At 43.6% G+C, this 22,289-nt stretch overlaps 1 protein-coding gene and 1 long non-coding RNA gene across 5 annotated transcripts in view; one reads left to right on the top strand and one right to left on the bottom strand.

Moving 5' to 3' along the window:
* The window catches only part of KDM2A (lysine demethylase 2A), a 59,508-nt gene extending 53,808 nt beyond the window's left edge, over nucleotides 1-5,700 (top strand). For all 4 annotated transcript variants that reach the window (XM_077933292.1, XM_077933290.1, XM_077933296.1 and 1 more), the window contains exons 21-23: nucleotides 1,111-1,269; nucleotides 1,464-1,679; nucleotides 2,795-5,700. In XM_077933292.1, the coding sequence (XP_077789418.1) occupies nucleotides 1,111-1,269; nucleotides 1,464-1,679; nucleotides 2,795-2,976 (557 nt within the window). In that variant the 3' untranslated portion in view covers nucleotides 2,977-5,700. The remainder of the gene's footprint in view (nucleotides 1-1,110; nucleotides 1,270-1,463; nucleotides 1,680-2,794) is intronic.
* LOC144328729 (uncharacterized) lies at nucleotides 2,655-21,778 on the bottom strand. Its single transcript, XR_013394018.1, has 3 exons — nucleotides 21,404-21,778; nucleotides 8,914-9,097; nucleotides 2,655-4,627 (listed from the first exon to the last, which is right to left on the bottom strand). It is a non-coding gene; the product is annotated as an uncharacterized LOC144328729 (long non-coding RNA).
* Between the last annotated feature and the right edge of the window lie 511 nt (nucleotides 21,779-22,289).

Consider the following 22,289-nt stretch of genomic DNA (forward strand, 5'->3'; position numbering starts at 1 on the left):
CTTACTGGTAGTGAAAGTGGTTACATTCCCCCCTCCAAAAAGTGCATAAAGACAGAAGATGGCAGAGTGACTCCCACTTCAACTTCCAGCTGTGTGCTTTTCAATGCACAGATTAGTTCTGTTGCAGGCATATCCAACTCCCAAGAAACTGTGATCTACTCCCAGTATAAAAAAATTGGCAGTGATCTACCCATTGTCATTGGAGGGAGGAGGAGCATGTGTGGGGTGGGTGGATTGCCCAGAGTTGTTGAGCTTTTGGGGGGGAGGATTGCACAGAGTTTTTTTGCTTTTCCCCTGTAACTTTTTGTACGTGATAAGGATCCCACGATCTACCAGGATCAGCCGGGGATCTACCAGTAGATCACAATCTACTGGTTAGACACCCGTGTTCTATTGAAACAGACTTTTATGCAGGTTCCTTGGAAAAGCAAATAGTACATACTTATACTCTCCTGGGTCCACTTGCCAGTAGTGGGTATAGTTACTCACATACTTGCCACACACAGGAGAAACCACAATGCCCTCTCAGCTAACCTGTTGCAGGTCAGCTGAGGAAGGGGGTTATCACTCCTCTCAGTTCATCAGTTGATTGATATGATGACTGAGGTGGAAACAATTTGCATCCTTGTAAGAGCAATGGACACCCCCCCCCCACCCCCCAGTGCTGTGTCTACTCTTTAAATTTCTTTTTCCTGCTGCCAGCAGAATCAGTAAAACAGAGCTTTCCAAACTGTGTTGCAACACGTTAGTGTGTTGGTGTGTTGTGCGAACGCTCCCTGCACTTCTCCCAGGGTAAAACTGAATTACTGAATTACTGTGTCACAAAATGAAGCATGTCTAAAAAGTTAGTCACCAACATGAAAAGTTTGGAAAGCTCTGCAGTGGAGTCTTGACGAGCCTCAAAAATTGGCTTGGGGGCCAAATACATCTCCTAAACTTAGGGTGGGGAAGTCACTCCAACTTAACCTGAAATGAGGGCTCAAAATAGATCATTCGTTTTGATTTACTCTCTGATGGATTGGGCGTAGTGCCATGCTGTTAACTCTACATGAAACATAACTGTTCTGAAGTAGAAGGCACTAATATTTTCCATCTTTTGCTGTGCTACAGGCCTCAAAGACCTCATCTTGGCAGGCTGCTCCTGGTCAGCAGTGTCTGCTCTCAGTACCTCCACCTGCCCCCTTCTCAGGACACTTGATCTTCGGTGGGCAGTAGGAATCAAGGACCCTCAGATTCGGGACTTGCTCACACCTCCATCAGATAAACCCAGTATGTTTTGCCTTCTGGATATACCAGTATGTTGTGCTTGCTAGTGAGGTGGGGAAGGGTGAAAGCTGACAAGAGCTGGATGCAATGCAGGTCTTAAAAGGGAAAAATTCTGACCAGGGGGTGTAATTTCTACTTGCATGCTCTAGAGAAACAAGAGACTGTGCCTTCCAACTTACTTGCATATCTTCCTACAGGCCAAGACAATCGCAGCAAACTCCGTAACATGATAGACTTCCGGTTGGCTGGGCTGGACATAACTGATGCCACACTCCGGCTCATCATTCGCCACATGCCTCTGCTCTCACGACTTGATCTTAGTCACTGCAATCACCTTACGGACCAGTCAACCAACCTATTAACAGCTGTGGGGTCTTCCACGCGAAACTCGCTCACTGAAATCAACATGGCAGGTTTGTGCATCTTTGATCGTTTCCCCCGACATGCTAAGGGCTGTGGACCATGTAAAATGGGTGGGGAACCTCTGATCTGTTGGCCGCATTTGATCCACCAGCGGTTCAGCTGTGGCTGCCAGGGTGTGCTCCCAATTGTGCATTTGCAAGGGAAAGTGGGCTTTGACTCGACCACCCCTCAGCTGGAGCTTTGGAAGCCCTGTGCAGTGATCCAGCAGGCAGCTGTCTGTCTGTTCCATCACTGTGAGGGGCTTGCAAAGCTCTTGGTGCAGAGGTCCTCACCCCACCCCACCCAACAGATTTTGACAGGTGGGCAATTCCGCCCACCTTACAAGTTTACCCGTAATGTAAAGGCTGTAAGCCCTCTTGCCTCACTGAGGTTTCTCTTTTGCTGGAAGAAAGAGAAAATACATCCAATAAGTTTTTGCTCCAGACCAGAGGGATAAATGAAGGATTTAGTCGCAGCAGCCTCATGATGAGGCGGGTGTTATTTCCCTTTTTTACAGGCCTCCCCCGCCCTGCAGCCCTCATTGTTTGTGGGGTTAACAAAATAGTAATCTGAGGCTGCACTTAATCTTCAAGTGTTCATATCTGGATATAGTGCAATACTGTCTTCTTTAAAAGCATTTGTAGTGACATATTTGAAGCTTGTATCCCTATGTAGCAGAAACACATACCACCTCAATATGCAATACAGGCTAACAGATCATGCCAGATGGAAAAGGAGCCTTAAGGGAAATAATCATGTTCCAGCTTTTCTGTCTCCCTCTAGCATAAGAAGCTGCTACTAAGGGTCTAATGGTTCACTGTTACCTGATTCACAAAGAGTGGCTGCCTATGTGTGTCTTGTCAATACAAAAGTCAGACTTGTTCATATTAAGCTGTCAAAAGTTGCGAGGCTTATCAGGTTGAGGTGTGTTGGTATTCAAACAAGCAAGTGCTCTTAAGAGTTTGAATAGAAGAATCACACTTGCAAACCAGAAGAATCATTTGTGTAATGTAAGAGTCTGGACACTTCGTATTTTCTGAGTATTTATACCAGTGCATTTGTTCTCTGAACACCTTTGTGGCGCTAGGCATTATGCAAATAATGGCACTTGTCATCTTCTCCACAGGCTGCAATAAGCTCACAGACCAGTCCCTGCTGTACCTGCGGCGCATCTCTAACGTCACCCTGATAGACCTGCGTGGTTGCAAGCAGATCACCCGCAAGGCCTGTGAGCACTTCATCTCAGACCTGTCAATCAACAGCCTCTATTGCCTGTCTGATGAAAAGCTGATCCAGAAAATCAGCTAGAGATTTGCCACACACAGACTGAAGAGAAGGAAAGATCCCAGACAAACCCCTCTTGGAGAGCAGACCCTTTCCTCCCCTCCCCCGTTTCCCCCACACCCACAGGCAGGGAAGATGCCTGTCTGACTGTGACTGTAATGTCCCTCCTCTCCTTGGGACTTCTGCAGACCAGAAAATCTCACCAGGCATTTGAGGAAGTGGCGAGATTGCTGGACGGGTGCTCTTGTGGGGTGCTTGCTCATCAGCTACATGCTCTAACTTGATGTTTTGTAGCAGCATTTTCAAGGGGGACGTGCCCCTTTCCTTTCTTCTCAACCCTTCCCCCTCTACCATTATATCCCACAAAAAACAACTATACTTACCCATCAGATTGTGGGGGGAGGATCAGACCTGGATGGTGTAGAACAGGTGCACTTTTGCACCCTGTTTCCCTGCTGTCTTGGTATGCAATTTCTTAATATGTTATTGGGCTTGGGAGTCACTTCTCCTGCCCTTCCACACTCTGCTAAGCTTTCTTTCCTTGCCCTTCAGCAGCTGAACGGGCAGCAACTGCTCTGGGCTGATTACGCAGAGCAGTAGTGTAATGTCTACAGCAGCAGTGCCTCTTGTCTGGTAAGGGACTCTCCATGTGCCCTCAGGTCAGCCTGCAGGCACCTTCCAACATGAGACTAGAGCGGGGGTGGCTAAGTGTTCATACGGAGGGAACCATGTTCTTGCCGCCAACTTTCCCAAGAAGGGGAGTTAAGCGAGCATGCTCCTCCTCTGAAAAGATGGCGGTGTTTGTAGAGGGAAAGCTGCAACAGAGCTTGGAGGCTTGGGAGGCACCTAGTGGGATTTCTTACACCAGCGGAAGTGGTCTCTGTCCCATAGTCTGTGGAAATGAGCATTCTTGGGAGATGCTGGCCGACGAAGAAATGCCTCCATCTTGAGGTGCATAGCTGTTGGCTCTTGAGCTGGGAGACGGGTCAATGCCCCATTAGCTGCCTCTCTTTCTTTGCAATGAATGGCCGGTCCAAAGAACTTCTCTCTTGGGCAGCAGAGAGCTTTTTGCACTTTAGAAAGAAAGGTAATATTTTGGAACCCTATTTTATTTCCCCCTGCCCGAGTGACTGGACACTCCTTCCAGCTGTCTGAGCTTGTCAGGGTTTGAATGCACACTTTGCACTCTGCTCTCTTCCCCATAGCGATAGCACAAATTAGACTGCCCTTCACCCCGCCTCCCCCTCTGAGCCTCGCATGGCAAAAAAGAGCTCTCCAGTGTCTGCGCAGCAAGGGAAAGGAGGAATCTGGAGGAAAGCCCAATCCACCCTCGCTGCTTCTGAAGCAATAAGGGAGGGGGAGGAATCCACCCCATAGCTCTCTCAATTGCCCAGCCCGATTGCATTGAATGCTGCGGCACCTGAGCCTCAGGGAAGAGCAGCTTCCCCTGCACTGATGGGGGTGGGGGATAAATATCTAGATCTACTGAATCCCAGAGGTTCCCCCTCACTTCCACATGAGGAGCAGGCTTCTTTGCCGAGAGGACAATGCTAGTGTGATGAGTTCCAGAGTGCCTCAGTACACAGGAGCTTTGCTGCAAATTGAATTTTTCTACAGAAAACGCCCACTGATCTTCTTCTAGAAGTGGAAACCTTCTGCCTTGTTGTGTTGGCTCCTGTGGAAAAAAAAATATTGTAGAATCAATCTCTTGCTTTTGTTTTCTTTCAAAAGAGGAAGGTGAGAATAGCCATAAATAGGAGGTTCAAGTGCATCAGCCCAGATAACTCCCACGGAGATCTCTAGGCTCTGGATATTTTGTGTTTTGTTTTGTTTTTCCAAAGTGGGAGCACCTTCACAACTCTCCATATGCATTGGTCAGCCGGAGAAGTGCTGAAATGCAGCAAGTTGGCATGTCAGGAGCATTAGTCTGGGAAGAATCTCGTCCTGCGGCAAGAGGGATAAAACAAGTAGCAGACTGATCGGGTGGGGTATTGGCTTCGCTGTCCTACAGCCTTCTCAAATGTGGCCCTCAAATGACTGTGGCTTAAACTTCAAAGCAAATTGTGATACTTCAATGCCTAAACTGGCCCCCACCTCAGAGGGCAAGTGATGACATAAAGGAAAGAGAAATTATATATGAAATCACTTAGTGATTTAAAACAAAAACATGCTCCCTAAATAAATCTCCCTAAAGAAAGTCACTATTGTCTAAAAGGGTTTGGTTGTTCTTTTGTTTTTGTTTTTGTTTTTGTTTTTTTGAAGAAATTGTAAATATATATTTTTTGTTGCTAACTTAGAGTCAATCTCCAATGTTGTGCTTTAAAATTAAATGTAAACATTAAGGGTAAAAGAAACCAAGTCTTGCGCTCTCTCGGTTGACATGTTTAGGGTTGGGGGATATTTGGGGCTAAAGGGAGGGGAGCTAGTTGGGATTTTTTCATTTTCTAATCATTTGCCAATATTGGTTTTAGAGAATCTTTCCTCAAACATATTACCACAGGAATGAGAGACAAGTGAAAGGGGGAAGACAAGATACCAGCCTCTGAAGGGAGACCTTGTTTCATGGGGTGGATTTTGGAATAAAAATTTCAAGAAAAAACATGCGGGTCTGCATATTGATTGCAATGTGAGCTCAAATCCAAGGGCAACTCCAGTCTGAATGAGAGAACCCAGTGGGTAATTTATCCTCCCTATATATAGGGACTTGTGTATCCCATGCTATTAAAATTTTGTACTCAGGCAATCCAATTCTGTGTCCAGAAAAACTGAATTCTCTTAACTTGCATCAGGTACACAACCTTGTTCATTTTGCATAGCTTTGTGGGTTTTAAAAAAAGATATAATTATGCCAACTTAGCTAGACATGGGAGGTGGACATTGAACTAAACTGGGTACTTGAAGCCCTATTCTCAACCCTTGGAAATACTGCTTTAAGATTTTAGCAAGCATTACCCCTACATTTTCAAGCATATCTTAAAAGTCACGAGGACTAGGAAGTTTTCTTTAAAAATGATGCTAAATTCTGCATTGTGTACCATTTTCTGCACGCCAAGAGTATTGCACCATATAAGCAGCCCTGCTTATATCAAATAGAGGAGTGCTTCCAGGACCACCACACAATTCTAGGTCAAAGGACCCGTTACTATAGTTGAAGCCCCTTAAGCTTGCTTGGTCTTAGATGGAACATTGTAATGACATTTTGGGCTGTAAGCTCATTGGTAATTTGTAAAAGATAGTGCTATTGTTGCACTTCAAGATGGTAATTGAGTTTCAAGATAAGTTTATGAGATAACCAAGGCGTGAAACTTTATTTCCTTGTAGAGCAGAAAATAACATGGAGATAGAATTCCATTGCAATAGCCGCATGATTCAAACTCCCAACGCCATCTTCCAGGAATCATGTTTTGCTATTAGTTTTGCACTCTTTACCTAGCACATTGGGTACGTCTGGCTAAGCAAATCTGTAAGGCACAGCCACCTCCCAAACACTGATATTCATCCCAATCTTCTGGCATTCTTTTGCATTCACAATTTGTTACATTTTCCTCTCATGCCCAATTAGTACTTTATTTTCTCCAATCCCTTTCCCTGTCAGCTTTTTAAGTTTGCTGGCTTCTTGCATTGCTCCTACCTGAGATACAATGAAATCCTTTCCTAAACGAGAGTATGTTTTTATCATAATTTAATGTAAAAGTAACATAAATTTCTTATCTGTTTTGTGTGCAAGGTACAGGTGTATCAAGGGCATTTAAGTTGGCTGTTCTTGTTAATTAATTCTATTTGTAGACCACCCTGTACCTGTAGATCTCAGGGCTGTTGTGAGGGACTATCCAAATTTTTTAAAAATAAATAAATCAGACATTTATTTTTAACAGGCTATAGCATCTATATCTGGCCTTATACTTTCTTAATATTACTAAATATATTGGTACTCTTCAAACTATATAAATATCCACAATGAGAGGTGGTGGACTCTCCTTCCTTGGAGGTTTTTAAACAGGTTGGATGGCTATCTGTCATGGATGCTATAGCTGAGATTCCTGCATTGCAGAGGGTTAGACTAGATGGCCCTTGGATCCCTTCCAACTCCAAGATTCTATGATAATATCTGAACTATTTATCCAGTCCCTTCTGGCTCACATGCTACAACCTGTTGATATAAATGTAACTTCAGGGCACTGTGGCCAAAATTGCTGGACTCAATTTTCAAAACATGTTGGAAAAATCGGAAAAGACTCGGGGAAATGAGTACTGTAGATACCTGGGGGGTAGGGGAAAGATCTCTATATAAGCTGCCCTGGGAACACTGTAGTGTTGAGGATACAGGATAAAGCTGTCAAATAAAAACAGAAGTTTTCATTCTATGTATTGGCTTCTGATAGGAGCAAGTGCTAATCTAGCAGAAGTACAGTGGTGCCCCGCAAGATGAATGCCTCGCAAGACGGAAAACCCGCTAGACGAAAGGGTTTTCCATTTTTGAGTTGCTTCGCAAGACGATTTTCCCTATGGGCTTGCTTCGCAAGATGAAAACGTCTTGCAAGTCTTGCGGGGGTTTTTTCCGCTCCCCCCCCCCTTTTTCTAAGCCGCTAATAGCCTTTTAGCCGCTAAGCCTTTAATAGCCGCTAAACCGCTAATAGCGCTAAGCCGCTAATAGGGTTGCTTCGCAAGATGAAAAAACCGCTAGACGAAGAGAATCGCGGAACGGATTCTTTTCGTCTTGCGAGGCACCACTGTATATGACAGCTGCTAGCTGAAAACAAATCAGGTAAATCTAGTTCATGAAGACAAAAAGTTCATAATAGCAAGGCCAACTCGTTGGAGCCCTTTACTGAATAGCCTTTGGGGCACTTATTGAAGATGCCCTGACTTAACAAGTGACTGAGAAAATGCAGCATGAAATATGCTGGCCTATAAGGAAAGCAAAGACCATGTGAGCTCATACTCTCAGATCCGTAAAAGAGTGCTAAACATGTCACTTCCTTAGCATATGTATATGAAAGCCATCAAAAGAGTCTTTGTAAGAAATGGAATTAACGAAGTGTCTTCTGCAGGTTGGTTTGCAAGCTTCTCTTAGGAAATGAGGTATACTTTGTGTGCATTCTGTCAAAAGCTAATGCTGATGGTATATCCTTTATAACTGAAACCGAATGAAATGTTAGAAGGTGGAAGCAAACCTCAAAGACTGCAGCTGTCATGCAGTGATGCATTTGGACTGTCTTGAGCAGGTTTAATCCCTGGCATCTCCCAATTAAAAGGATCTCTAGAAGTAAGACATCTGTGTGTGGCCTAGCAGATCCACCACCAGCTCTGGCCTAAATTGACCAGTTTTCCGACTCCATATAAGGCAATATTTTATATGCACCAGCATCTTTGCTACTTTGAAAACACTGTCTCTCATTGGTTGCACAATTGTCAGATAATAGAGCACAAATAGTCGAGATTAATAGCAAATTAATTTCCTTTGGTTTTTTAAAAATCTTTATATTTCTGTTTGTGAAAATATTAATTTCTCTCTCTTTGGCAGCATTGAAGCTGTGCTTTCTATTGTCCCAGCTCCCCCCACCCCAACCACCACCCTTCAAAAGCAAGCATTGGTGTATGTTGCCACCGTTTAACTTGAAGCCTCAAATTTGGGCAATGTTTGTGGCTACAAATTGCTTCCTCCCTCTTGGAGGAAAAGTACCATCTGCTGAGCTTAATTTATAATCTCCATATTTGGGGCCTTTAAACATCTCCCTAGAGTCCAATTTCCTAAATCCATACCACCCTCTTCCTCATCATGGATTGATTAAAACCAGAAAATTGCTACTTGAGCCAACAGCAGCTTTTGGATGTTCTGATACTCTGCAGACAATTTCTTTGTGTATATCCACAAACCATGAGGTGGGCAAAATATTTTTGATTTAGATTAATTGATGTTTGGGGTCTCCGTATCACAAGAGAAGGATATGTACTGTGTACCTCTTAATCTGTGTGCTTGGTCTGGAAGAAGTTGAGTGTTCTCTGAGGGAGTCTTTCAGGAAAGATCAGATCATAAGATTCACACTTAAATGCCCACAAGGTTCTAGATTTTGAATTTTGAAGCATCCTGATGTAAAATACAGAAGGCTCCTGCACCCTCGCTCATGGATATGTTTTGGTGTATCTGCAAAATAGCAATGTATTTTAAAAACCAACATGAGTACAGTCTTTCATACAAGCAATTCTACACATGTATAGACAACATGTAAGCACATTCAGTGCAAGAGGTGAACAACCCTGCAGACGCTGGCACAACCAGGTCACTGGAGGATGAAAAATAAATCCATATACCAGGGGGCTGTGCTTGGCCATATGTCTCTACATATTTATTTGCAAATGTGCATCTCCCCTTCAAATATTCATGCTGTTCACCATGTAGTTATTGGTACCAGTTGGCCAGTATTTTCCTGGCCTAATTAGTAAAGCCATGATATCAAAAGTTGGCCACCCTGTGTGAGCACACCAGGAACATCTTACCGGGGTCAGGTGTAGAATGGTATTGAGGTTCTATATTAAAACAATGTTAATTTGCTCTATTTACTTTATTACCTTATTTATGTATTTACTTACTAGTCATTTGTTAGCTTTGTTTTGTTCTTCCACCAAAGTATCCTAAGATGCCTGAATCAAGCCAGTGAGGGAAAATAATTAAGTCTACAATCCTTTCTACCTGGGAGCAAATTTAATGGGACTTACCTTGTGTGTGCATGGCAAATAGCTTGGGATCTAAGTTACTAGATAGTATAGACATACACCATCTGTTAGATTTCTATCCACATAGATTTACTACTCAAACTTGAACCTTGTTGTAGGTAGCTAAGAGAATATTTTAGTTGCTCAAACTGTAGAGTGAGTTGGTACAAGGCTTTACAGGCAGAGAGGGGATTGTTGCATAATTTTACATTTACAAATGCCCTGTGATATAACATACTGTACATAACATGAGAAAGCTTGAAATCTGTGGGATGGGGAAAATTAAATTGTGGTGGGGGAAATTAAATAGTGGAAAAAGGGGGCCAGATTTTGAAATGGGCTTTCCAGAGTATGTTTGTAGTATTAGTATTGTCTCTTACTTTTACATAAGGTTGTCAGCTTTGAGTCCCCATTTCTGCAAAAACATTTTTCAGATGAGGTTTAACCCAATATTACTTCTCTAATTGTTACAAAGCAGAGAAAGCCCCTTGGGAGAATTTGGAAACCCTTCAGCAAAGGCTGTTTTCTGTTGGTCTAAGCCGGGGTCGGCAAACTACGGTCCGGGGCCCGGATACGGCCCACCAGGCTCATAAATCCAGCCCACGGAACCTGCCGCCCGCTCAGTCAGGCCCTGTGCTGAGCTAAACCAGCACAGCACGGCATCTCCTTGAAAAGAAGCTGCAGACGCCTCACCGCACTGGGACTGACTTCCGCGACGCTGGCACGGCTTCAGATTGGCTGCAGGAAGCTCCTGCAGCCAATCCGAAGCCTCGCCACCCACATGCTGAGGTAAACCCGGCTCAGCCATGGACGGAGAGCCATGGGCATCATGACGGGCACGTCGTGGGCTTCAGCCAGAGCTTGGCATGCCTGTTGGCCCCACGCCTGGCACTCGGCTCAGCACACCTGCTGGTGGCGCACTCAGCGGCCGCGCTGGAACAGCTGGAGGGTGAGCTGCATGCGCGGCTTGCCTGCCAATCTGGCCTCAAACAATCAGCCGCAGCACATGGTGCACACCACCTGGGTGCTCTGCAGGGAAAGGCTGTGGAGAGGCTGCTGCTCGTCAACAACGCCAGTGAGCGGGGGGCATCGAAACGCACTCCTGAGCACGTGCAGAGTACGTTCCTCCAGGTCTGGAGGCAGCTGCAGGACTGGCTTGCAGGGTATTTATATTTTTCAAAATATAGTCCATCCGTCCCCACAAGGTCTGAGGGACAGTGGGCCAGCCCCCTGATGAAAAAGTTTGCTGACCCCTGATCTAAGCTCATATATCTAACCAGACTAAAGTTCTAATGTGCACTGGAGGCCTGAATATCCTAGCTGCCATTTAGAGAGAGAGAGAGAGAGAGAGAGAGAGAGAGAGAGAGAGAGAGAGAGAGAGAGAGAGAGAGAGAGAGGAGTGTGTTTTCTACCTAGATACAGAGGGATGATTTAAAATGATACCGCATCTATAAAAGCATCCAGGGCAAGAGAATTTAAGAAGGGCCTCACTGGGACTTGGTCACAATCCCATGGCCCTCCTTATAAAATGCAGTCTCTGATTCCTGACCTAGAGCCCACTGTCCTAAAGGACTGTTCTGTTCAGTGAGCTGTAAAGGTTGTTTCATTTTCCTTACTGTCGTGGTGGCTTTCCTCATCCCTTAACCTCCTACAACTTTGCCTTGACTTCTGCTTGCCCCACCTGTTGATGACTTTAACAGAGGTGCTCTGAAGACAGGGCAGCCCCTCTTCCTGCCATTGGCTTAGCTGCTGTGATGTCACAAGAAGGCCCCTGGCCTACGTATAGTAGAGTCACGGGCCACATTAGAACCTAAACACCAAAGTCTTCCATTATTACTTTGTTCCCGTCGTTTAATTCATCTGTAGTTACACTGCAGGTTTTGAATGGCACTTCGTTGGTAAAGATTAATCTGTTATGTGCATGCGCAGAAACACACACATTGAGAGTCTGATAAAAGGCTTGAAAACCAGTCATATACCTGACTCACCATGGATGGCATGAGCCAAACTTACAGCTCCTGATATTGACTGCTATTTTGTGTTTTAAGAAATTAAATATGAGTTATTACTAGTGGGCTTCATCCAATAATCTGCAAAACACTTCTGCTTGTGACTAATTTGTGGAATTTGGCTGACCAATCTGGATTTTGACTTGCACATTTTGACTTGAGTGTCAGAGACGGGATTGAATTTTGCTGTTTTACTCTGTTGTTGACTTCCAACTTAACATATGGAAATGGTCACAAAATCTTGGGCATTCGTATTATGTTGATGACTCACAAGTTAAACTGAAGCCAAGCAGCAATTTTCCAACCTGAACCCAATAGTCTTTATTGGAACTAAGCCTGAAATCCTGAACCAGCTTGGTTCTAATTTTTAATAAGCTGTTTCAAAAGATCTCTATTCTGTGTTTTCTCCATTCCTAGCCCTCCTATGTGGTGTTACAATGTAATAATAAACCACCTAATTCAAGTGATCTTGAATAGCTATTCTAGGAGGTTCCAGAGGGGTTTTTTTTTAATCCACAATGCTGCTTTTCAAAAGTGGAAGCTACAGTCACCAAATGTTTTCCTTGCCAAGTAAGGTCATAGTGATCCCATTAATAAAAGCTGAGTGGAGTGTGTCAAGCCATCTATCCATGCAAACATCCTCAAGCATGCAGGGGACTGAAGGCTTTAAGCTATCTTCTCTCAAAGAGGTACCTGGTGTTCAACAAGCAGCTGTGTGACTGGGGAGATGGGTTTTTGATCCAGAGAAGGGCGGCTGGCCATTTTCTAGAAAAAGTCAGAATGGCAGCTTCAGAAATAACCCAATCAAGTTGTCATAAAGATCCTAGTTCTATCTTCCACTGATTTCTCAGTCAAGCTTATCTTCTGCCCCACACAGCTGAATTGAAGTAACAGTGCACACGTTGTCTGCAGGGCCAAAGAACTGAACCCAAGAGAGGTTGCAGCTTAAAAAGTTGCCCAGTCATTTCCTTGCCAAGGAACAGTGTTCAAAACCAAAACAATTGTTATTTCATTTTTTTAAAAAAATAGCACCTTATCTACATCACCTTTGCTTCAGACTTGTTTCTTCTTTTGTCAATAGTATGTAAAATGCTTCAAAGATTTGTCAGATTTTATCTGTTGCTCGTAATGAAATTTGCCTCTACAACTCTGAAGACCCAAAGTAATTTGTATCTCACAGTAAGGTTTAACAGTGTAGACCTGAATTGAGGGGAAGTTGCTACATGATTACAGTATAGGGCCTCTCCCCTACTCAGATCCCTTCTATTTCTGTCTAGCAGGTAATATTCCTTTACAGTTCAGGATACTTTAAATATACAGTAAGGAGATACATACAGCAAGACAGAAATTCAACTCCCTGCCTTCCACTGTCATTTGGTTAGTTCATAACCTCTGGTTCAGAGATTTTCTAGCAAGACTTCTCAAGAAACTGTTCAGAAGCTTCCTCCATGAGATCAATACCAACAGACAAATTTAACTGAAAGTGAAAAGGCCATAGAGTTCGGTAGGTGATACAGCACATGCCGTGCAGGCAAGAGTCCCAGGTTCAGTTCTTGGACCTTCTCCAAAAGCAGGCATGGGGAACCCTTGGCCCTCCAGATGCTGCTGAACTACAATGCCCAGCAACCCTGGCCATTGTCCAGCTTGCTGGGGCTGATGGGATTTGTAGTGCAGCAACATCTGGAGGACCAAAGGTTCCTTGCAGCTGTCCTGAAAATATCAGGCAATGGGTGATGGGGGAAGAGCCTCTTGCAAAGAGCTAGTGCTTAATCAGTGTAGTGGATTGTGCTAGGTGGCTGGAGAGTCTGACTTGGTAGAAAGCAGATTCCTATCTTCCGAAATGCAGCTTTCCCATCGCTTCCAACTTCCCTACCCCAAAGCTAAATTTGGGAGGAGTGGTATCGTCTGAACCAAAAGTGTCCCGCTAGTGCTCAGCATATGTATGCGCGCACCCTATAATATCCTCTACAACACACAGGGTTTCCATGATGGCCTGGCTGAATTCTACAGTAGTCTTTTGATATGGAAAGTCAAGGCAGAAAGTTTGAAAACCACTGTCCTAGTTATGCAGGGCCTAATAAGGAAATGTGTGTTGGCTTCCCCTGGAGCCCTACAGTACTTACATCACTTTAAACATATTATTTCCTGGCCACATATATGGCATTTTGCCGGCTTCTCCTCCGCAGGAAAAATTGGTCTCCTGCCCCAGGGTGGAGAGCGGTTTCTGTTGTATGGCGGTGCTGGTCTCACTTGGGCAAGGATGATAAACAGTAATTGCTCTTCCTCTTCCTGGCCCTAGGTGAATGAGCTGGTGTGAACAATTCTGAATTATAGTGAATTCTGCTCTGGAGTAGGAGTGGGTAGACTTTGTTAACTTTGTGGCCCCTTTCTGTCGCTTAGTCTGTGCATATATGGGTGTAGGATCAGAAGCCTAACTACATTAGGACTGCCATATTTCAAACAGTGAAAATCCGGACAGAAAAGTTGTTGAGCTTTTGTTGCTGTTTGGCCAAAGTTGTTGAGCTTTTTGGGCTGCCACCAAACATCCGGATTTTCCTGGACATTTACCCAATTTCCACCTCGACTCTGCTGCCGACTGCAGTATTTCGTATATCTTCAGGAAAATCCAGATATATGGCAACTCTAAACTTCATTAAATTTTTCTTGTTGTATTCAGATAAAATGTTCTTTGAAGCAATGTTATTTTTAGGTTTTCCTGCTGGAGCAACAGACATTTACTATACTGTGTAGTGGCCTGCTGATGAAAAACAGAGCTGCAAGAGGAAAGGTAGGGGAGAGAAATAATTCCAAGGACTGGAATGTAAATGCCTCACAGAATCCTCCTTGGAAACGTACCCTGGAATTATCCACGCTAAGTCTCCCAAATGTGTGTGCTGCTCTGATCCCAAAGTCTGAATGGCTCAGACATAGGCCTCTGTTTTATTTATTTTCAGTATTATTGATATAAACAAAAGCAGGGGAAATACATGCACTTGGAAGATGTGAAGCAGTAGGTCACAGTGGAGTCCTGTGGTACCTTTCAGGTTAATTTATTAGTGCAGGAGTTTTTATAAGCCAGCAAACAGGCTTGCATCTGCTGAAAGGGTAAGGTCTAGCTTACCAGAAGTAATGATGCCATTCATGACTGTACTGTGAAATCCTACGCATGTTTACTTGAAAGTAAATCCCACTGTTCTGTTCTGGTCTGCTCTGGTCCATAGGGTCACGAAGAGTTGGACACAACTAAACGACTAAACAACAACAACAACAACAACAATAACAAATCCCACTGTATCTCATGTAAATGGGTGCACAGAATTGCTGTTTTACTCTTTTAAGGCATCTGAGAATACTCTTTTGGCTTTGAAACTGAACAGTGTTTTAAAATGAAATCCTCTTGCAATGTGTATCTTGTGGTTGGGGAGTTAGAAAACAGTTCAGAAATCTTTAAGATGACTTTAAGGACACAGCCTGAACTGCAGCTTTCAAAGCTAGATTCAGGTAGGTGTTGGTCTAACGCAGTCGAAATATATATTTAAAAAAATAAAGAAATTGTTCAGTAGTACCTTAGAGACCAACTAAGTTTGTTCTTGGTATGCACGGTATCTGAAGAAGTGTGCATGCACACGAAAGCTTATACCAAGAACAAACTTAGTTGGTCTCTGAGGTGCTACTGGACAATTTCTTAATTTTTTAATATATTTTGAGCTTTCAAAGCATTTTATATTATTCTTGGACAAAACAAGGTGCTGACGGTTTGTATCACCTTTCCTGAATACAAAATGACCTCATCTGATTATATTCACAAGTGTTTCTCCCTTACTATAAGGATTTTAAAAACTGCTCTTTAAAGGAAAAATAGTGACTTAAAATCACAAAGAATCACCCAGCCTTGCTCCAGGAAGCTTCTGCAGCTGTTTTAAGTAGAGATCTTTGTATGCAGGTGTACATTGGGTTTGAATCTCATTCCATTCAAAGTACAGGCAATGATGAGACAAACAAACAGGAAAGATGATTTCATAGGACAGAGTTATGGGTTCATTCTGTGGTAGAGGTTCTTTACCTTTTTTGGGATCACAGACCCCTTCAAGAATCTGAAGAAAGCTGTGCACATAAACACACACAAAGTTTTGCATACAATTTATGTATGCATTGGAAAAATCTTGTGTGTATGTGTGTGCCCAGTTTATGGATCCTCTGAAGCCCATTCATGGATCCCGGATTAATAAACCCTCATTTTATGGCCAAAAACTGGGACTGCAACACCAGATTCTGGAGAGACTTGATTGGTTGAGATGTAGCAATGCATCACTTGATTGAACCTTCCTGGAGAGACTTGATTGGTTGAGATGGAGCAATGCATCACTCTTCACATTCTTTTGATGAATATAGTAACACCAAACAAACAGGGCTTCTATAGATTGTAATTTTTATATTGTTATACAGTACAGGAAAAATGAAAAGGGATTTAAAAAATAGCTCTTATGGTATTTACTTCCAATATGCATATTATTTTTTTGTAGATATTAGAATTCAGATGCTAATGTCTCTAGGGATCTTCTTAGCTAGAATTGAGCTTTGCAGCAGCACAGCACCTAAGTTGATTAGTAGCTAAAGGGGCCATGACTCTTGTTAATACAGAGCCATTGTGACATCAGAGCAGATCAGCCAATGACACTGAGAGGGAGGCAACCTTTGAGGGGAGCAGCAGAGAGAAAGGGGGGGGGAGCACAATTTGGAAGAAGATCCAGCAACTCTAAGGTTCAGTACAAAAGTTAAAAGACTGGTGGTTTTTTGAGCCTTGTGATGAGAGGGTCTTTTTATGCTTGAGTGCAGAATGCTAGGAACAAAGACACATTTATAGACCTCAGTGAGAGGAAAGCCTTGTTACTAGGCCCTCTGGTTAAAAAAAATGAGAAGATTGTATGCTTAATGAGACAGAGGTAGAGCATAACAAACAATAAATACTTGTGCAAAGAAAAATTACTCTCAATCATTAACCTCACAGGTGATGGTATGGGAGTTATTTGCGTGCAGAAGCTATAATGATGATGGTGATGATGATGATGATGATGATGATGGCTTTCCAAAAAACAATTTATTCCAAAAGGAGGGAGAAATAGATGTTTAAAAAAACACACCAGTTGCATGCATGTGAAGTTAAGATTGGAGCCTAGCAGTTCAGCCAGTTCAAAACTTCAGAAGCAGATGTACAAAACCTGTACCATTAGCTCCATAAGTGTACAGAATTATGCAATAGAAGACATCCACTATATTCTATGGCACCATGGAGAATGGGCAATGAGGACCTTGCTGACTTTTCAAAGGCACACGCTCCAGTGTAAACCTACAGGTGAGGATAAATAGTTTGTCTTAGGTTACATGCACACTATACATTTAAAGCGCTCTTATACCACTATAAGGGACGCGGGTGGCGCTGTGGGTAAAGCCTCAGTGCCTAGGACTTGCCGATCGTCAGGTCGGCGGTTCGAATCCCTGCGGCGGGGTGCGCTCCCGCTGCTCAGTCCCAGCGCCTGCCAACCTAGCAGTTCGAAAGCACCCCCGGGTGCAAGTAGATAAATAGGGACTGCTTACTAGCGGGAAGGTAAACGGCGTTTCCGTGTGCTGCGCTGGCTCGCCAGATGCAGCTTGTCACGCTGGCCACGTGACCCGGAAGTGTCTTCGGACAGCGCTGGCCCCTGGCCTCTTAAGTGAGATGGGCGCACAACCCTAGAGTCGGACACGACTGGCCCGTACGGGCAGGGGTACCTTTACCTTTACCTTTATACCACTATAACAGTCATGGCTTTCTGCAAAGAATCCTGGGAACTGTAGTTAGTTACGGGTGCAGAGAATTGTTTCTCTCGGAGAGCGGGTCTCTTAACAACTCTCAGCACCCTAAACAAACTACAGATCCTAAGGTTCTTTGCAGGAAGCCATGAGTGAGTGACATTACTGAATGGGCCGCTAATTTCTTTGTTTCTCCCTATGGACTAATAACAGTGCTCCTTGGTAGAAAAAGATAAAAGAGAAGCCAGAGATACTATGTAGATCAGTGATGGCCAAACTTGGCGCTCCAGCTGTTTTGGGACTACAACTCCCATCATCCCTAGCTAACAGGACCAGTGGTCAGGGATGATGGGAACTGTATTCCCAAAACAGCTGGAGGGCCAAGTTTGGTCATCACTGATGTAGATCCTAGTGTTTCATATTCTGCTTATTTTTGCACATCATAGCTGAAAAGAAAATTGTTGTTCAAGGCAATCTTGAATAACTAGCAACTTTTCTCTAGAGTTGTTCTTTGGAGAGTATTACAACAGTGCCTTGGACCCAAGTCCTGGGTGGAATATACACACACATAAAAAATGCTGTGAAAATGTTTTGTTTTTTTAAAAAACGTTTTGGAAAAATATATCAAATTTGTCATAGCTCATCATCGCCATCTATTGTGACATTTGTATATTGTACTTTACAACACACTTAAAACATTTTATTTGCAGCTATATAGCTGAGTCCCTGGTCTTGTTCTGCCAACCCCTAACACTTAGTGATGATTTACTATACAAAAACAAGAATAAGCTAGCCCATTTTCATACTGGCACTTTATTCATTGTGGTTCTTACTATTTTATCAAATATTTCAGGAACATAACAGTTGCACTCAGAAATGTATTATTTCTGCTATTATTTTGTAGTACAAGAAAACAAAGGCCTTTCTGCAACTATTTTATCAAATATTTCAGGAACATAACAGTTGCACTCAGAAATGTATTATTTCTGCTATTCTTTTGTAGTGCAAGATAACAAAGGCCTTTCTGCAGAAGGCAATTTCTGTTCGTGACATACATTTTTAGTTCACTTCAGCAGCACTGACAGAAGGTGAACTGCCATTCTTGCAGTTAATGCAAGAACTTCCCTATTTGCATGTTCAAATATTACCCAGTTACAGAAGGAGGGCCTTGGCTGCAACTTCTGAATCCCCAGAGAAACATTGGAAACGTTTTTAACTGAGATAAGGTTTATTCAAGAAAGAACAGGACCTACATTTATTCCAGAATAAACATAAAATGCATTTTCATTATTGAACTCACCACTTAAATGTTGAGGGTGCTAGTTGACTAAAGTTATACTCTGAATAGACATTCACTGAAATCAATGGACAAGTATCTACACTACAACTTCATTGGATATCATCCTGAAGGCTAAAACAAAAGGACAAGATTTATGGGTTCTAAAAAAAATGCTGATATTACTAGGTACCATTTAAAACTAGATCGTCAGCTTTCAGAAGTGGACATGGCTTAGCAAGGCAGAAAATGGCTGTTTGACTCCAGAGCTCCAGTGCCTGGAACCATTTCCATCATTCAGGAGCTTCAGGGAATTAATCTCCCCAGGGCATGTGTCTCTGAAATAAAGGAGTGACAGTAAACCAAACTTGTAAAAAACGGGTGGATTTCTCCTATTTTTTCCACCTGCAGAAGAAAGACAGGCTGAACACGGAGTCTTTGTCTAAGGCCAAGTCCAATAAGTTGCCTGCTCAAGCTGCTGTAGCTCAGAGGTAGAAGGAAAGAGACTACAACTTGCAGTGAATGTGCAGCTTGGTTGTTCTTCATAAGGGAAATAGTAAAAGAAACATGAAAGCAATTAATGACTCCAATGGAAGGGACAGCTGACAGAGATTAATGTGCATCTGAACACTTTGACTGAGACTGCAAAAGAAATAGGGCAGATGCATGCAAAGCAAATTTGTTGATTGCAAGCAGATTACAAAAAGAAAAGGGAGAGGAGGCCGAAAAATCAGGAGAGACGTGTGAATCTTATATTTATGTGGCTTTCAGGAAAATGTGGAGCATGAGAATATGTTTACTTTGCCCAAGCCCAAGAAGGGTTCCTTTCCCCAGAATGTGGTATTGTGTTTTGGCAGACACCATAACAAAATAATATGGAAGAAGCTAAGGGACACTCAAGACATATCCCATTACAGATGGCCTATCATGGCGCTATAAGATCCAGTCCCCCAAAAGCTTAGAAAGTATCACTGTCTAAAACCTTTTTACAAGAAAGCTGCAGGAGGCAGGGATCCACCACAGATTGGGTTTCCCAATCAAACTGGTTCTCATGAGAGTTGAAACGTCATTAATCGCAAGGAATCACTGCAAACTATAGAGTTGCTGGAAACGCTGTACAGTATCTGGAACTCCCTGCAGAAATAACTATGGATGACCCCCAAGAAACAGGAAATAAGGAATTAGAAGAACCCAGATGCTGTATGGGAAGAAGTGTCTGGAAACTGGCATTCCAGGAGAATGGCTCCATATATACCCCAGCATTTATTCCTGGTCAATCCGTGTTCACACTTATCAAGGTTTCACTGAGCACCTGTGGAAATCTATAGCAGTGACTCCATTTTACCACCTACACACTATTTCTGCTAAATGTCTCTGCTGTTTTATTTAGTAATGCTGCTTTGCCACCGTAGCTTCCCCTTCAGAGTGAGTGCATTAATAAGAAGGGCACATGTTTCAGTTGACTAGACATGTGCCTTGTCTCTCTCCTTGTAGGCACTCAGCTATGCAAAGCTGAAAACAAAAAGGTAGCTAGAGAGGTAGGGTTGTTTAAGGAAATAACATTGCAACCTGTGTGCCTCAAACTAATAAACGGCACTTCAATGTGGAAACGGTATTAATCACAACAAGGAAAACAGTTCATATAGAAGAACTGGATGAACCACTTTCTGGAGATGTCTGCCTAACAGCAGGATTTAATGGCTGTGAGAAAACCCTATAATAGGTGTGCAGGGAGAGGGAGGCAGGACAAGGTAGGCCTGGTTTACTCAGGCATCTCCATCAACTGATTTCTGTACATTTGACTGGCTACTGACCAGGTGAATTAACTCCATGGGAAATAACTGCATTTAAGGGTATGAACATTCTCTTGTGTAAGTGTATGACAGCCCATTTCCACCCAACAGTCAAGTCTGTTGCTTGCTTTTGCAGTCATGGTGATGAACCTCACGTATTATTCAACCCCTAGTCACGTCAGGCAAACTGAAACCACATATTTTGAATAAAGTCAACCTAACTTCCCAATAGAGATAGCAATACTAATAGAATAAGAACAGCTTGATTTTTCACCCGGGAGGTTTTTAAATAAACATTTGGCAGGAGAATGTTTTGTGTAATTTGTTCTACTGTATCTACCTTCCAGACAGGTGTCAAAGCAAGGCTCAACGAAAGGATGTAGGCCTTGGTTGAATCTTAAGGAAAGCTTCTTAAGTGTTCAAGTAAAGCAGCAGCCACCTAGAAGGGAACCAGTGGCCTTCTAGATGCTGAACTCCTAAGTCCCATCAGTTTCAGCCAGCATGGCCATTGATCAGGGATGGTGGGAGCTGAACTTCAGCACCATCTGAAAGGACACAATTTGGGCACACGTCGGGCATGGAAAATCTTTGCCGCAGGTCAAGGCAAAAATCTATACGGTCACAGAATCTGGTGCTTCTACTCACACCTGAAACTTAACACACAGGAGAAAATGAACTAGTCCAACTCAACCTACCTAGGACCATACCAGTTTGCCAGCATGAAGAAAACTAAAGAAAACTCTTCTTGTGGAAATTTTAAGAGAGTAGAACTCTGACCATTCCTTAGCCTTCTGGCTGGGATTAACTACATATTGTATTTTTAATGTGTACTCTTCTCTCTAGCCTACAGTGCGCACACAAGAACTTACTTATTGTAGGTCTTTATCTCCCAAATTTGTACCCGTCAGAAAAGCAAAGGTCAGTCTTTTGGTCTTGAGAATGTCTGCTCCTGAATTTTAATCCTGAATATTTTCAGAAGGGTAGCCACGTCAGTCTCTTGCAGCAAAAGCAATCAGGAGTCTTGTAGCGCCTTAAATACTGTACTAATTTCTTCGTTAGCCTTCAAGGGGTCACACTGCTCCTTTGTCGTGCAGACCTTCAGGGTGTCCTTGAGAGACCAGAGGCCAAACGTGGATGTCAAAATTATGCGAAACGGGTTGCAAGGAATTATAGCTGTGGCCAATATTTTATGCGGGATGCTACCGGACGTGCTAAGGCAACGGCCGGGTGAAATCATGGCCCGTTAGGCCTCCGAGCGCTCCTCGATTTGAGCGCCCGCCGCAGCGTATTGCCTGGGGCCGCGCTTGAATCGAAAGGGTCTGAAAGACACCCGGCCTGCGCCAAGCAAGCTGCAAATCTCCCCTGGGCCTCCAGAGGGCGGCCTCGGGCGACTAACTTTCTTCTCTCTGTGTGTGTCTATGTACAAAGCAGGCTTCCCTCGAGGGGCGGCTGTTGCTTTAAGCTGGCCCTGGAGCGAGCGGAGAGGGGAAGCCAGAAGCTGCGCGGCGGGCCCCGGAGGTCCTTTCCCCCTGCGGAGAAACAAAACCACCTACGGGCGGCAACAGCAGCAGGAGGAGGAAGAAGGAGGAGGAGGAGAGCGTGTGCGAGTTTCGGATCCGCTCGGCTCCCGCCTTAAGCGCCCCGCATTGAATCAGCGCGTGGAGCTCGAGAGCTCCTCTGCTGCGCTTGCCTCGGGCACTTGCGCGACGCTGCTTCTCCGCCTTGGATCGCAAGCAGAGGAAAAGCGCTGACAGA

This window comes from Podarcis muralis, chromosome 1 (assembly GCF_964188315.1).
Source record: "Podarcis muralis chromosome 1, rPodMur119.hap1.1, whole genome shotgun sequence".
Lineage (NCBI taxonomy): Eukaryota > Metazoa > Chordata > Lepidosauria > Squamata > Lacertidae > Podarcis > Podarcis muralis.